The 15,115-nt window shown below is 36.9% G+C and overlaps 1 protein-coding gene across 1 annotated transcript in view; it reads right to left on the reverse strand.

The window, feature by feature from the left end:
- The window catches only part of LOC149173143 (1,4-dihydroxy-2-naphthoyl-CoA thioesterase 1-like), a 34,143-nt gene extending 19,341 nt beyond the window's left edge, over positions 1-14,802 (reverse strand). The window contains exons 1-2 of the mRNA XM_089424510.1: positions 14,304-14,802; positions 9,451-9,642 (exon numbers count right to left, since the gene is read on the reverse strand). Of these exons, the coding sequence (XP_089280636.1) occupies positions 9,451-9,642; positions 14,304-14,465 (354 nt within the window). The 5' untranslated portion in view covers positions 14,466-14,802. The remainder of the gene's footprint in view (positions 1-9,450; positions 9,643-14,303) is intronic.
- Between the last annotated feature and the right edge of the window lie 313 nt (positions 14,803-15,115).

A 15,115-nucleotide genomic window follows, 5' to 3' on the forward strand; every position in this document is an offset into this window, starting at 1 on the left:
TGTTGTAGAGGCCATTTATAGCCTCCTTGGTTATGTGTTTTTGTTTTGATCTCTATATCATCATCGTGTATGTATTGGACAATGCACTGGATGCCATTTTGATATAATGGATATATTCATGAGCCTACTTTGATCATATGTTGTCTTCTATATATATTCTAATGTTGTGTGTTTGGAAACATGAATGAAAATCTTTAAAATTATGTGTTTTTATAAAAAATAAATATTTAATGTATTTTTTACAACGACCGAGTCATTGAAATCGAGCCGACCGAGTCGATACCGAGTCGGAGTCGGAGTCGGAGTCGGAGTTTTAAAACATTGGCAGATAGACATCAGATATTGCCTTATCTGGGATATGGTAAGTCGATGAGCGAGGAGGCTCCATCGCATTGAGACTGATGTACAGGTCGCAGACATTTTGTCAAAGCCCCGAGGAAAGGTCAAATCTGTGACTTTCCCGAACGACTTGGAGTCGTTGAGAGACCTTCTTATAAGGGTCCTGCATGTTGCATGCATTGAGCTCTGGGAGCTCTGGGGGGCTTGGGGTACTTACTGGAGCAACATACGACCACAGGGCGACTCACCCTCCCCTGGTGGTGCGCTATGTACAAGATGACAGGTTCAACCTTCCCCTGTGATACCCCGTGGCGACTGTGGAACAAGATGATTAGTTCTCCTGTGGGCCGGGATGATTAGTTCTCCTGTGGCAACTATGGAACAGGATGATTAGTTCTCCTGTGGGCCGGGATGATTAGTTCTCTCGTGGCAACTGTGGAACAGGATGATTAGTTCTCTTGTGGGCCGGGATGATTAGTTCTCCCGTGGCAACTGTGGAACAGGATGATTAGTTCTCTTGTGGGCCAGGATGATTAGTTCTCCCGTGGCAACTGTGGAACAAGATGATTAGTTCTCCTGTGGGTTGGGATGATTAGTTCTCCCGTGGCAACTGTGGAACAGGATGATTAGTTCTCCTGTGGGCCGGGATGATTAGTTCTCCCGTGGCAATTGTGGAACAGGATGATTAGTTCTCCCGTGGCAACTGTGGAACAGGATGATTAGTTCTCCTGTGGGTCGGGATGATTAGTTCTCCCATGGCAACTGTGAAACAGGATGATTAGTTCTCCTGTGGGCTGGGATGATTAGTTCTCCCGTGGTGACTGTGGGGCAGGATGATTCGTTCTCTTGTGGACAGGATGATTAGTTCTCCTGTCAAGGCATCCTACCCATGCAGTTTGGGACTCATGGGAAGTACCTCTCATCTGATCAATGAGCAGGGAAATGGGGTTAGGAACCATAGTAGTACTATCGATGGAGGCATCGATGTATCTACCTTACTGCCTATGCTAGGATGACCTCCATTGATCTGGGATCAGTATGAGTGGTTTGAGACACTCTCTTGTGATATTGATCTAGGATCAATAACACTGACTTCGGGCCTGTAAGAGTGATGTGACACACTCTCTTCAGATGAAACTGACTTCGGGTCAGCAGAGAATGGTATGAGACATTCTCGATCAATTCTTCTTCTCCATGGTTCAATAGAGTAGAGCAGAGCAAAGCAGAGCAGTGCAAGGCACTGATGGTAGAGATAGTACAGTCGGACATATGGATCAGCGGATGGAGTTCTCCCTAGTTGAGAGGGAGTGTTAAAATTGGAAACTAGGGCCAAACTCCATATGGTCATCTTATTAATGGAGACTGATATTTTTTTTGGATCCCTCTCATCGAGAGGTGTAGGATTGATCTAAAGATCATCTGATTCCGATAAGTATTCATGGAGATATGAATTTATTTGTGTTATGGGACAATTCGTCAAGATCAGGCAACAAACAAATAAACCCCACTTGTGCTCAACGTTTTAGTATAAATAGAGGTGGCCTTCAAGTCATTTCAACACACTTGGAATCTCTTCCTCTCTACATGTCTTTAGGTTTTAGTAGGAGGAGAGATCTTAAGGGATAACGCTGCCCTAATCCAGAGGGCAGAAGCCGGAATTGTCGGGAATCGTCGGAACTGCCGGGAAAGCTGATGCAGAGGGCAAAAGCCGGAACTGCCAGGAATAGCTGGAACAGCTGGGAAAGCTGACACAGAGGGCAGGAGTTGGAACTGCCGGAATAGTCGGGAAAGCTGACGCAGAGGGCAGAAGCCGGAACAACCGGGAAAGTTGACGCAGAGGGCAGAAGCCGAAATTGCTGGGAAAGTTGACGCAGAGGGCAGAAGCCGGAACTGCCTGGAACAACCGGAATTGCCGGAACTGTCGGGAAAAGCCAGCACTGCTGGAACTGTCGGGAATAGCCGGAACTGTTGAAACTGCCTGGAATTGTCGGAATTGCCAGAATTGCCGGAATTGTCGGAACTACTGGGAAAAGCCGGAACTGCCGGGAATAGCCTGAATTGCCGGAACTACCGGGAATAGCCGAATTGTCGCAACTGCCGGAACTATCGGAACAGCCAGAGCATCTGTCTCCGAAGGAGAGCAGCATGCAAGGGACAACTAACTAACATTGGGACAATTGTATGGTACTTAGCAGCAAATACACCAAGCATGCAATGTTACAACTAGCATGCAAGGGACAACGAGCATGCAACAACAAGCATGCAAAGGACAACAAGCATACTAGGGATAACAAGCAAGCTAGGGACAACAAGCAAGCAAGATGCAGCCAGCACATAGGTCAGTATGGCAACATGGTGCAACAATGGCACATAATGCAGTACAGTGATGGGTACAGTCATGATTAATGAAGCATGATGAGATGCAACATAGTGATGATGGGTGCAACATGGTGCAACACGGTGAGGTGAAGCATGATGACGAAATGCAGCACAACGATAGGTGAAGGAGTCACCTTGGAGAATCCGTTGAAGCAGCATGTCTTCAACTGATCTCATGTATCATCTTATTAGAGATGATCTATGCTCTTATCTAGATAAGCCAAAGTGCTGACTTTTGTTGTAAACGTACTATCTCTCTCTCTCTGTGCTGAACTATTGAAGAACATATAAGAAGAATTGATCAAGGGTTTCCCCACATTGGGGTTTGTCCCTGGCTAGCGCCACATCTTGTGTCCTCTTGTCTTGGCTTGTCTTCTGCGATTTATGTTTATGTTCTATCTGCAATTTACTTTAATGCTGATGTGATTGCTAATCTGGAAAAGATATTGAGCTAACTGTGAAAATTGAAATAGATTGCTCTAAGCATAGAACATACCTAAAATTAACAAAATATGCAAAAAAAACACTAGAGAAATGTATGTGTTGAGGCTACAAGAGAAGAAGAGTAGTTATAGATGAGACATTTGAGAGTTGTGCCCATCATTTTGCAATGGGCTTATATTGTCATGGCAAAGAAAATGTAGCAAAAAAGTGTGCGACCCTATCAAGTGACATGGCAACAATAAATGTGGTTGAACCTTTTTATCAAGACATTGCGCAATGGTGATAGGAAAGCCAAGTCACGTACCTGAAAAACATATTTCTAGCACTTCTACAAATGTCATTTTCAAACCATCTTTTGTAGTTATGGTAAGGCTGCTAATGCAATGCACACAATGCATTTTTTCTCCATGAAGGTTATTGTAGAGAGATTGTCAAATGATATGCAATCAAGTAGTAAGATGGTGAATATTGGGCTTCTAATGCAACCATTAGAGTTAGAAATGCAATGGACAAAAGGGAAGACAACAATAATAAGTTGTGATATCTTAAGCGGTGGAAGGATAACATGCACTACAAGTGACAAACTACCTATCTCTTAGGAAAGTACTATAAGGAACTTTGTACGGATAACTACAAACTCCATTCCTAAGGAATCCAAATCACATTCCCAAAGTTGGATTGGTATATAATAACAAGAAAGGGGTTATATAGGATTTAACAAATATGTTCCCGTGGAAAACATCACATTTAGTTGCACACATTCACAAGTTTACATGAATACTGTGAAATATATGTTAGTTGTTGACATGAGACATGTGTAAGAAAAGAAGAAAAGAAAAAATATTAGTATGTTGACACAAGTGATTTACATAATAGAATAGGCATGAGTACTGCAAACTTGAAGATTATGTCAAAGAAAAAATATGGAGGAGAGGCTATTCTTCTAATAATGTAGTCGTATAGTTGATTTCCTTAGACCTCTTTACAGAAAATTTAGCCTCGTATGATCACGACCAAACCTGGCCTTGGCAATTCTGTACGAACTTGGCAGCTGTGGTTTTGAGATCGGTTTTTTTTAGAGTTTATGCTTTGATACCATGCTAGATTTTCTTGCAAACCTAGCACCCTGCATTTATTTCCTAATAGATTATAGATCTATTGATGAATTGCATAGCTAGGTTCATTAACACAATAAATTAGCGGAAGCAAAATATACCAATCTCAATCACAATGACGCAATAGATTCTACTCAATAAATTTAGTTCATTTAATTGATTCAAAACTTACTTGGGCTTTTCGTCTTAGGATAATGGCCCAACTGAGGAAATACATGTACAACAATTAGATCTGGTCTAGCTGATCAAGTGCTCCTTGGCTGATTTGGATCTCCTTGTTGCTCCCTTCCTCGAACCCAACACACTTAGAGTGTCACACTCCTCATTGAGATGCTTCTCTCAATCTTGTGTTGTTGTATGGTGTGCCTTCTCCTTCTCCTTAGCCTTGCTTTTATAACTTTACACTGTGCTAAATCTTTAACCCTAATCTCCAAAGTGAATGACAGCTGAGATTAGATCTTGCCTCACTTGAGATCAAGGGCTGAGATGAAAACATCATCACTAAAGTAATTAATTTACTTTTTCTAAGTTTCATTTACCTCAATAAGCCAACATAATAAAAATGTGCTTTTCCTAAGTCTAACTTAAGCTAATTTACAAATGCAACTTGCTCACACTAGAGCAAGCGTCTAAGGAGACTTTGGTGACTTTTGCACTCCTAGACATTAGGCCTGTGCAGAAGTATTTGCCCGAGCTACAAACATCAACAAAGAAGAGAAACTAGAAGGGCCATTTGAGAGTTGCACCCATCCTTCTGCAATGGGCTTAGAATTTCCTTGCAAAGAGAATATAGTAAGAAAGTGTGTGACATAGACACGTGAGAAGGCAACAATAAATGTGGTTGAACCTTTTTGTCAGGACATCAGACAAATGGTGATAGGAAAACCAAGTCACATGCTTGAAAAGCATATTTGTAGCACAAATTCTGCAAATGTCCTGTTAGCGCCATCTATTTTCGCATTTAATTGTAAGGTTGTTCATGCAATGCACACAAAGCATTTGTTCCTTGGAAAGGATACTGCAGAGTAATTGTTAGATTATATGCAATCACATAATATGATGGTGAATATTGGACCTGTAACTCAACCTCCAGAGTTACAAATATAATGGATAAAAGGAAAGATAAGGAATTGTTAAATATCAAGTGATGGAGGGATGGCATGCACTGCATCTGATAAATCACATCTCTTTAGGAAAGTACTGTAAGAAACTTTGTATGAATAACCACAAATTCCATTCTTTAGGAATCCAAAGCACATTCTGAAAGTTGGATTGACAACTATAATAACAAGAAGTGGGTTATACAAGGATTTAACAAAAACATTCCCATGGAAAACATCACCTCTATTCACATACATGCATAGGCTTTTATTAATCCCATGAAATTTATGTTGATAGTTGATATGAGACTTGTGCAAGAAGGGATGAAGGAAAAATGAAGAGTATTTCGAGACAAGTAATTTACATAATAGAACAAGTATGAGTGATGTAAACTTGAAGACTATGTCACAAAAAAACATGGAGAGGATTTTCGTTGTTGGCCTAACAATGGTAACATGATGACCACTCGAGACATCACACTTGGTACAACATAAAAGGTAAGTATTAGTAGAGAAGGGAGTTTGCAGACATTTTGGTGTGATCTTGGTATTTTCTTCCATTTAAAAGAACTCACTTCAATTTTCAACCATACAGTGATAGGGATGTAAGCCTATTTTTGTAGGATGTTTGATGTAGGCTTGCTTTTGTTTGTTACCAAACACAAGGGTAGATTTCATGTTGTTGTTGAGATGATATAGTTGTTTCAATGGATTTTTTTATTTCACTTAGCATTTGCATCATCCTATTGTAAAGTAGGGTAGGAAGAAAAAGTTCAATATTCATAACTACTAGATTACATATATGCTCTCTTTGGCATTTTGGGCTCATCCTTTATTTGTAGCAGCTGTTGAGAATTAGTTAAATGAACATTCTCAAGTGTTTTATAATGTATTTGGATTAAAGACATTTTGTATTATGTGGTAGTGATGTAAATTTTTTGATCCATCCCATCATGAATAACTAGTCCTTTGATTCACCTTGCAAGTATAGATTTAATAGACATTTTGGAGTTTTCTTGCACTTGACAAGGGAGTGTAATTTGCATATGAAGCTAGTTGTAACCCCTTGAAAATGCATTGTTTACTTCACATTTTTATGGGTTTCCCTCTCTCACCAAGCACAATAGAAATCCTTGAAATTTAGTGGTGGTTCAGACCATGAAGGTCAAAGAAGCATGGTACGAGGGTAGTGGGAAATACATCAACAAATCAATGCTTTCACTAGGGTCACATGTACCTCAGGCAAAAAACTAGCAAAGATTGCAAGGGATGTGGACCAACCAAGTAGGCAATTCCAAAGTTTTTTTAAAGTTCATTTGTTTAAAACTCAAACTGTAGATACTTGATTTTTTTAGCCAAACTCACAATGTAATTTGTCGAACTTTTTCTTTGCAGCACATTGGTGGAATCATGTGTCAGCGAATATCCTCAATTGCCAATGTTTGTAGTTAGAGTCCTAAGCCAACATTGTAGTGCTCTTGGGTGCGAGTGCAATTATTTTCTTTTTGAGCAACGTCACATGAAGAAGGGCAACCGTTTGTAACAAAAGCAATTAAATGATCTCATCTTCATGTTGTACAACCTCCAACTAAGACGACACCATTTGCATGACAAAAAACCTGATATAGATCCCATTGTGGTGGATGATATTGATCCAACTTCAGAATGGGTAGAGGAGTCTCACCCAAAAGAGTTTGATGTTGATTTTGATATTGATGCCATTGAGTTACGAGGGGAGGGAGGGCATGGTGATGGGGTGATCCAATGTAGATCCAATATTCGGACTAGAAGTTGAAGTAAGGGAAAGCATCAAGCATGGCACATGCAAGCATTAATAGTGCAACTCGATTAACTCATGTTTTTGCTACTACTACTGAAGTTGCAAAGGTCCCTGACGAGTCTAAAGACTCTGAGCCAAATGATGTTTTTGTAGCTCTTGGTGATGATCCCATTCTAGTCATGGTGAGGAGTTTGATGAGTGATCATGTTGATCGGTGATTTGTAGTAGGAAAATAGCATGTAAATGGTTTTTGGACTCTAGAGGCCATTTAGAGCCTCATTGATTATGTATTTTGTTGTTGATATGTATTGCACTTGGTGCCACTTTGATATTTCACCCTTACATGGTATATAGATGAGCAAACTTTGCATATTTTGTCTCTAATGGTTTGGAATCTTAAAAATATTTTAAAATTTAATTATTTTGTGTATTTTTTTGAAACTGAGTCATTGAGTCCAAGTCGAAACCCGAGTTGATAGGTGGCCCGGTCAAAGTCCAAGTCAGAGTTTTAAAATTACGAGTTGTAGAACTATCCTTTGGCTTGGAGTTTTTAGACCCGTTGGACTCCTTGGGGATTTTTCAATATTGCTCCAAAAACTCCAAATGCACACAAATGCTCAATGAGAGAAGTGTAAGGCAAATAAAGAGGTTGGGGGTCTCTATATAACGTGGCTTTAGGGTTTAGGGTGATAGAATCTAGGTATTATGTATAAATTTAAAAAGATAAAAATTCCTCGAATTATATGCTACAACCTATAGGGCACCAAGCTAGTATCCAGTGAGCCAAGTTCGACTAGTTTGGTATCAAGTCAATGGTTCGTACAATGAACCAGCTGGTTTGGTACCATACCGCTCCCCAACCCAATTCGTAGGCTAAGTCATACCCCTTGATGGTCAATTTGATCAATTCAATTGAGTCCAAGTCGGTTGAGTTTTAAAACACTATTATCATCCTATCTATGTGATGTGTTCTGGTGAAATTGAATGAGAAAACTACAATTCATGGTTCGATATGTAAATAAATGGTGTATTCCTTTTTGTTTGTTTGTTTGCTAGCATGTCCATGACTTGTGGGACTAACCTATGATCTAAGAAATTGCGACCCTAGGGCATCTGAGCCATCAAAATCACTTGGGATGTCACCTGGCCTGGCACACACCAATTCTTAACATGGATGTTTGATGTCACCTCCCAGCGACCACGAATTTTGAACCTTTGCTACCTAACTGAACGAAACTCTCAAAATCTAATTGCACTAGTGGGATTTGACAATCTATGGTGTATTTTTATTTGATTGAAGCATTCAAAATATTCAAAACATCTACATCTTTTTGTCTACATTTTATTTCTGTAATTTATATTTTTCATATTTTATATATATAGATTTTTCTTTTCTTGTGTATGAATGTGAAGTGAGTCTCAATTTAAAATTAAAAAAGAAACAGTAAGAGATAAATATAGAAATACACATCTTTACCCATCCTCCTAGGGAGTGAAGGTGTGCATTTGTGTGTATCACCTTATAATTCTAGATTAAAAAGGAAATGCTGGAAACAAATGCACAAATATACACCATTCCATGGGGTGAAGGTGTGCCTTTGTGTGTACGCACACCCTGGAGATTTGAAGGTTGCACTTGTGTATGCTTAGTCTCCAGGATTCGTGCATGTGTAAACGCATAAGAATAAATGCACAAATGTACACCATTCCATGGGGTGAAGGTGTGCTTTATTGTGTACGCCCACCCTGGGGATTTGAAGGTTGCATTTGTGTATACTTACTCTCCAGGATTCGTGCATTTGTGTAATAGCATAAGTTGAGTATTAAGTATTGGAAGCGAGAAGAAAACACAAAAATAAAGAACAAAAATGGAATGCTCAGAAATAATGTTTCTCATAAAGTGCATGGAATACAGATTTGGCTTTTGTTTTTATAGAGTATGTTGATGTGTACTAGTGAGAGGGGAATCCATAAGGATCTAATTTGATACCCACCAGTAACCTGTGCCCCTGAGTGAAGGTGTGTAATTGTGCATACATTCACCTTTCAGCGGGGTGAAGGTATGCATTTGTGTACAAGCACAAGTTCAGTATCAAATTTTGAAAGCAAGAAAAGAAAAAAAAACATGAAACAAAGCAAAACTGGAAGGGCTAGGTAAACTCCGAAATAAGAGTAATGCAAAAAATGGTTCCCATAAATTGCGTGGTATACAGATTTGGCTTTTGTTTTCGTGGAGCATGTTGATGTGCATTGGTGAGAAGGGAACCAAGTAAGGATCTAATTTGATACGCACTTGTAACTTGCGTCCAATGTGAATGGGAGTCGCTTTTACTTCAATTTCCATACCAACAGGTGCGGGCTGAAGATGACTGGTGCTTACTTCCACTCCTGCAACTTGCTGAAACCCTGATGCTATTATAGCACCAAGACTTCCAACACTCTCAGCAATAAAGGCTGATATACCTCCATGGAGCACTCCATATAACTGTGACAAACACAACAGAGGAAGTTAAAACGCATTATAATTTACCAGTGTCCCATAATCATTAAAGTCTAAAAACCAAAAGTAAGGCATATGCAGTATAGATATAATTGCTGGAAAAAATATGGAATCTCTCTTAGAATTACAATAAATAAAACATATATTGGATGGAAGTCGCAATATTCTGAACATCACAGGTACACGGAAAGAGAAGCAGAGAAGGTATGATAATGGCATCTATGAAAAAACAGAGACTTCCTCATGCCAGTGGGTGCCAAGAAAATGAGTGACTTAGCTTCTTTCATAGAGGAGTTCCGAGAGGGCAACATATTTGTGTTTTGATACAGCTCAACAAACAATGTTGGCACAAAAATCAATGCATTCGGATGCAATCAATATACTTATCTGTGGTTTAGATTAGTGATGACAAATTAGATTAGAAAATTCATTATGGGTATGGATCAAAATGTAACTATAGTCTAGCAAAATGTAACATTAGATTATTTGGAATAGTCTAGCAAAATGTAACATTAGATTATTTGGAATTGCATTCAGTTCATGTTACTGTCTAATTCGCTTCAGGCCCATATGTCAGATCTAGGTTGCTAAAGCGCAGTGGAGTGGGAGTGTTTTTGGGAGCAGGAGTCTCGAGAATGTAATTTTCTAAAGAATTTTGGGAGTGGAGCATTCCAGCAGCGTATCCTATTGTATTTATATTAAAAAAAAATGTTAAATTAATTATGAAAATATACATATTTATGTTACTTGTAGATGCCACAAGCTGTATGTGGTATGTGTGAAACAATGCAAAAGCTTAACCTGGAAGTAATAGTTAGTAATCCATCCTTGAAGTTAGAGGAAAATATAACTGGTTAGGCCAAGCTATACCCAGTTAAAGAATCAACCAAGTTAAAAACCGAATCAACCAGGAATATCTTGATTCTCGTACACATGCATGATTCCAACTTGTGACTCTACAAGGATTGTTTTGGTTTGGTTATTAAAAGTCAACTTTACTCTTGAGAAAGGAATTCATCCCAAGAAGGGATGGTTCTTATCTAAAGCTTAATTGAAAAATTGAAAAATAGGTAAATTATGTCATTTTTCAAAATAAAAATAAAAATATTCACAAGATTTCCCTGCTACTGATAAACTAAGGAGCTTGATTGGATTTAAACCCACACGGTTTAACCGATCAGATTAACTCTTAAAACCTAGTTCCAACTGTTCTCATAACAACGGTAAACCCAAATAATACAAGTGCCATGCGCCCGCACAAAATGACTTTTCTAAACCCACCAGAGCTGAAGACTTCGCACTGTAAAAACTAGCCAGGCCCAAAGCTCAGCTTAATGATATACACAATTAAACAGTCAGCTTATCAAGGGAAACAATCAATTAATCATATTGACATATATAAAGTATTGTATTAAATATTTATAAAATGTATATTAATTGGTTTGTGGAGTTTAGTTTAGTTTAAATTTTATGAATTGAAAATAAGAATCACTTGTAAGAGATAAAACTGTCTTAATTTTACAAACTTCACACTTCTAATAATAATATCCCAAATATAAACACATATTATGTATATAAAGTATTGTATTAAATATTTATAAAATGTATATTAATTGGTTTGTGGAGCTTAATCTTCATTATGTCACTCGTTTAAATTTTATGAATTGAAAATAAGAATCACTTATAAGAGATAAAACTGTCTTAATGTCTTAATTTTACAAACTTTACGATCCTAATAATAATATCCCAAATATAAACACACCATTCTTTTATCCAACATTAAAACTAACCTTAATATAAACACAATTTAATTAAAAAATAAAAATAAAATAACTGTAAATAATTTAACAACATCACATACACACTATAATATTTTAAATCTCCAGTCATTATCTGTTCAAGGTTGTTTGTTCACTCTGGTTAAGTCTTGAAGTTGTAGCTACTCAATGCATTGCGGGCACCTATGGAATGACCCTTAGTCATCAAGGTCCACGTGGATCATGCTTTCCATAACCACAGGGCAAACCCACAAGAAGGAAGATTGTATTACAATCAAGCCTACAAACACAGGCGCTTAAAAATTGGTCAGGACCTGTTGCAACTTGTCCTGGTTAATAACATTGAATTTTGCAACATAAATATAATGTTTAGACCCACCTTTATGCAAGAGAATCGAATTAGGCAGGGCCATTTTAATATAAATGGAAGAAGGATCACATGGTTTTTAATGTAGGTTATACATGGATACATGAAATTGCATAAAGTCCTGGTTAATAACATTGAATTTTGCAACATAAATGTAATGTTTAGACCCACATTTATGGAAGAGAATTGTATTAGAAATTGTATTAATATAGATATATTTAGTTCAAGTGTGTTTCAGTGATAGATAATGGGTTTAATTTTTTGCAAAAATGTAATTTTTAGACTTACATGTATGCAAGAGAATCGAATTAGAAATTTTATTAATATAGATATATTTAGTTTAAGTGTGTTTTAGTGATAGATGGTGGGTTTAATTTTTTGCAAAAATGTAATGTTTAGACTTACATTTATGCAAGAGAATCGAATTAGAATTTCTATTAATATAGATATATTTAGTTTAAGTGTGTTTTAGTGATAGATAGTGGGTTTAAATTTTTTTTTCCTATTTAGGTTTCATTTTTAGAAACATGTTAATTTAAGTGGTAAAAAATTGAACAAAATTTATAATAAAAAAAATTAAGCGCAAGAAAATTAAGTCCAAAAAAATATATTTTAATATTAAAATAAAGAATACATATTTTATATTTCGATATATAATAATCAACAACAATTTATGTAAACTTAAAATATGCATTTTCAACCTCAGTCATGTCCAAATGGATTAAATCCAAATTAAGATTAAGATAGTTATGTGGCCATACTCAATTGACTCAATCATTGTCCAGTTTCAATGAACTAATACGTAAACACTATTGATAGATTTAGATGGATATGGGCTACTGTCCATATTTAAGGCAGCCAGTGCATTGTTTAGATTCAGTAAACCATTACATAAACAAACACAAAATACCAATGAATCTGTGTTACCATCCATATTGCATTGCATCAGTACGTACATAACTAATAGCTTTTCTCGTTATTCTTCCCTTACTCCGACCAGAAGTATTGATGGGTTTCGCACCATTCCCCAATGGTGCTGTAGGGCACCTAGCTTCTCCAAGGGCAATAAATTATGATGTATAATGAAAACAATCACTATATTGATGGATTTCCCATCCCAATGGGGCTGTTGAGTACCTAGCTTCTCCTAGTTACTAGAGACCATCACAATTATTTGGTAGATGAATATTTATTTGTTTATATTGCAATGCAATTATTACATCTAAAGAAACCAGGTCTCTTGCACACTGTAAAATAGATGTTAGTAAGTATATAAATAACACTTGTTTTTTTTCAACAAGTGGAAAAATTTATTATAATTTAGTTGTCAAATTAGCACTGAGGATAATTATCTCTGGATGCTAACTTAGAATGTAGGCTGACTCATCATTGTTTCATGGTTATTCAAGTAAAACCAGGTCACTTGGAATAATCCGCTGGTGCATAAAGGGGCATAATTTCACTCCTGCAGATGCCTCTGGGTCTTGGGTTGTTAACCTCTTTCCTTAAGTCCAAGGAAGACAAGCTCTTAGTCAAGCAAAAACATTTTTAGATGCCTTTGGGTCTTGCACAGTTAACCTGTTTCCTTGTTTCCCAAAAGTTTCTAGAAAAGACTAGATCTTAGCCAAACAAAAACAATTTTAGGGCATCTTTCAAACTGATTCATTGTAAATCTGTTATACAAAATATAATACTTATAATAAACAATAATAATAATATTAGATATCATTTTTGGGATTCATAATAAACAATAATAATAATATTAGATATCATTTTTGGGATTCAACTGCCTTAAGTAAGTCATTCACTTATGACCATTTCCATGAGAGGTAGTCGCAAGTGACTAATTTCTCATGATTTGAATTCATGAGAATTAAATCATGAAAAATTAGTCACTTACAACTACCTCTCATGAAAATGGTATGACCATTTCCATGAGAGGTAGTCGCAAGTGACTAATTTCTCATGATTTGAATTCATGAGAATTAAATCATGAAAAATTAGTCACTTACAACTACCTCTCATGAAAATGGTGATCCCTGAATGACTTACTTAAAGTAATTGAATCCCAAAAATGATATCTAATATAATGCACTGCGTACACCGCCTATACTACAAAAATAATAATATTATAAATTAATCATATATAAATAATAATAAAAATATCTTATTTATTTATGTTATAATAAAAATAGTTTAAAAAAATAAAAATAAAATAAAAATAGTATTAAAATTATATATATATATATATAATTTGATAATTTAAAAATTGAATAGATCCAAAGTTAATGTCTGTTGATTCAAAAATAACACTCCATTTAAACAAGAATGCCATTACACAATACAACATCAAATATGCATCAGCTGGGTGCAAATCTTGAACCATACTAGAAATAGATATAAAAGCTATGAATCTGATGATGTCCAAGCTTGCAGTGCATATCAGAGAAGGGCAATCCAAAGCCCAAGCAAATTAAAATGCGTTGGATATAAATTCTAACCTGAGCAGACCTTTCAGAGACCACAAATCGGCCTTCAATTAATGTGGCTGACGCTCTTACCAGCTCAAAACCAATGAAATCCAATACAGGAGACAAGCTCTGGCCAAAAGGATATATACTGTCTCCTTTCTTCCACTCCAAACTGCTGTTACTGACTGCCATCGATTCTCACTAAATGGCAGGATCTGTTCTATTACTGGCTTTTGAGCTGTGTGCTCTATATGGGCATTGTTCAATGTGGGGCATTTGGGCATTGAAGCAATTTATGGGAGCAAACACTAGAAGCGGTGAGAGAGATAATTGGATGTGAAGTCTGCGAGTCAATGGGGAGCAGCCGCAGCCGCCGACGCCAAAATTGAAATGAAATTCTCAATATAGAATAATAGATGTATGCAAATTCCTCAAATTATGAAACGGTTTTTAATGAAATTTCTTGGATATAATGTGCTCGAATATATGATATGCTGTGGTTCATTTGTTTTAAGCTTTCGCTGTTGGGTAGGTACTGGTTCATAGCTTCAAGCCTTTGCTTTCGAGTAGGGCTGCGACGTGTTGTTGTTGTTGTCTTTCCCACAGATCATGTGGGTTTGCGTTGCGTATTCATATTTTCCTTGTTTGCTTGTGTTTATGAGTTTATCCCACATGTGATGATTTCCTTGTTTGGGTGTGTTTGTGAGTTTATCCCACATGTGATGAGTAAGTCTTTTGGTTAGAGTTTGTTTCGTATTTATACTTGTTTTCTATGTGTCGGGAAGTGAAGTTGTTGTTGCGAATTTATTTTAATTTATTTATCTCTCGCGGTAGGGTTGTGT

The sequence above is a fragment of the Pinus tabuliformis genome, chromosome 4_2 (assembly GCF_031772625.1).
Source record: "Pinus tabuliformis cultivar Carrire ecotype Pingquan chromosome 4_2, CPIR1, whole genome shotgun sequence".
Lineage (NCBI taxonomy): Eukaryota > Viridiplantae > Streptophyta > Pinopsida > Pinales > Pinaceae > Pinus > Pinus tabuliformis.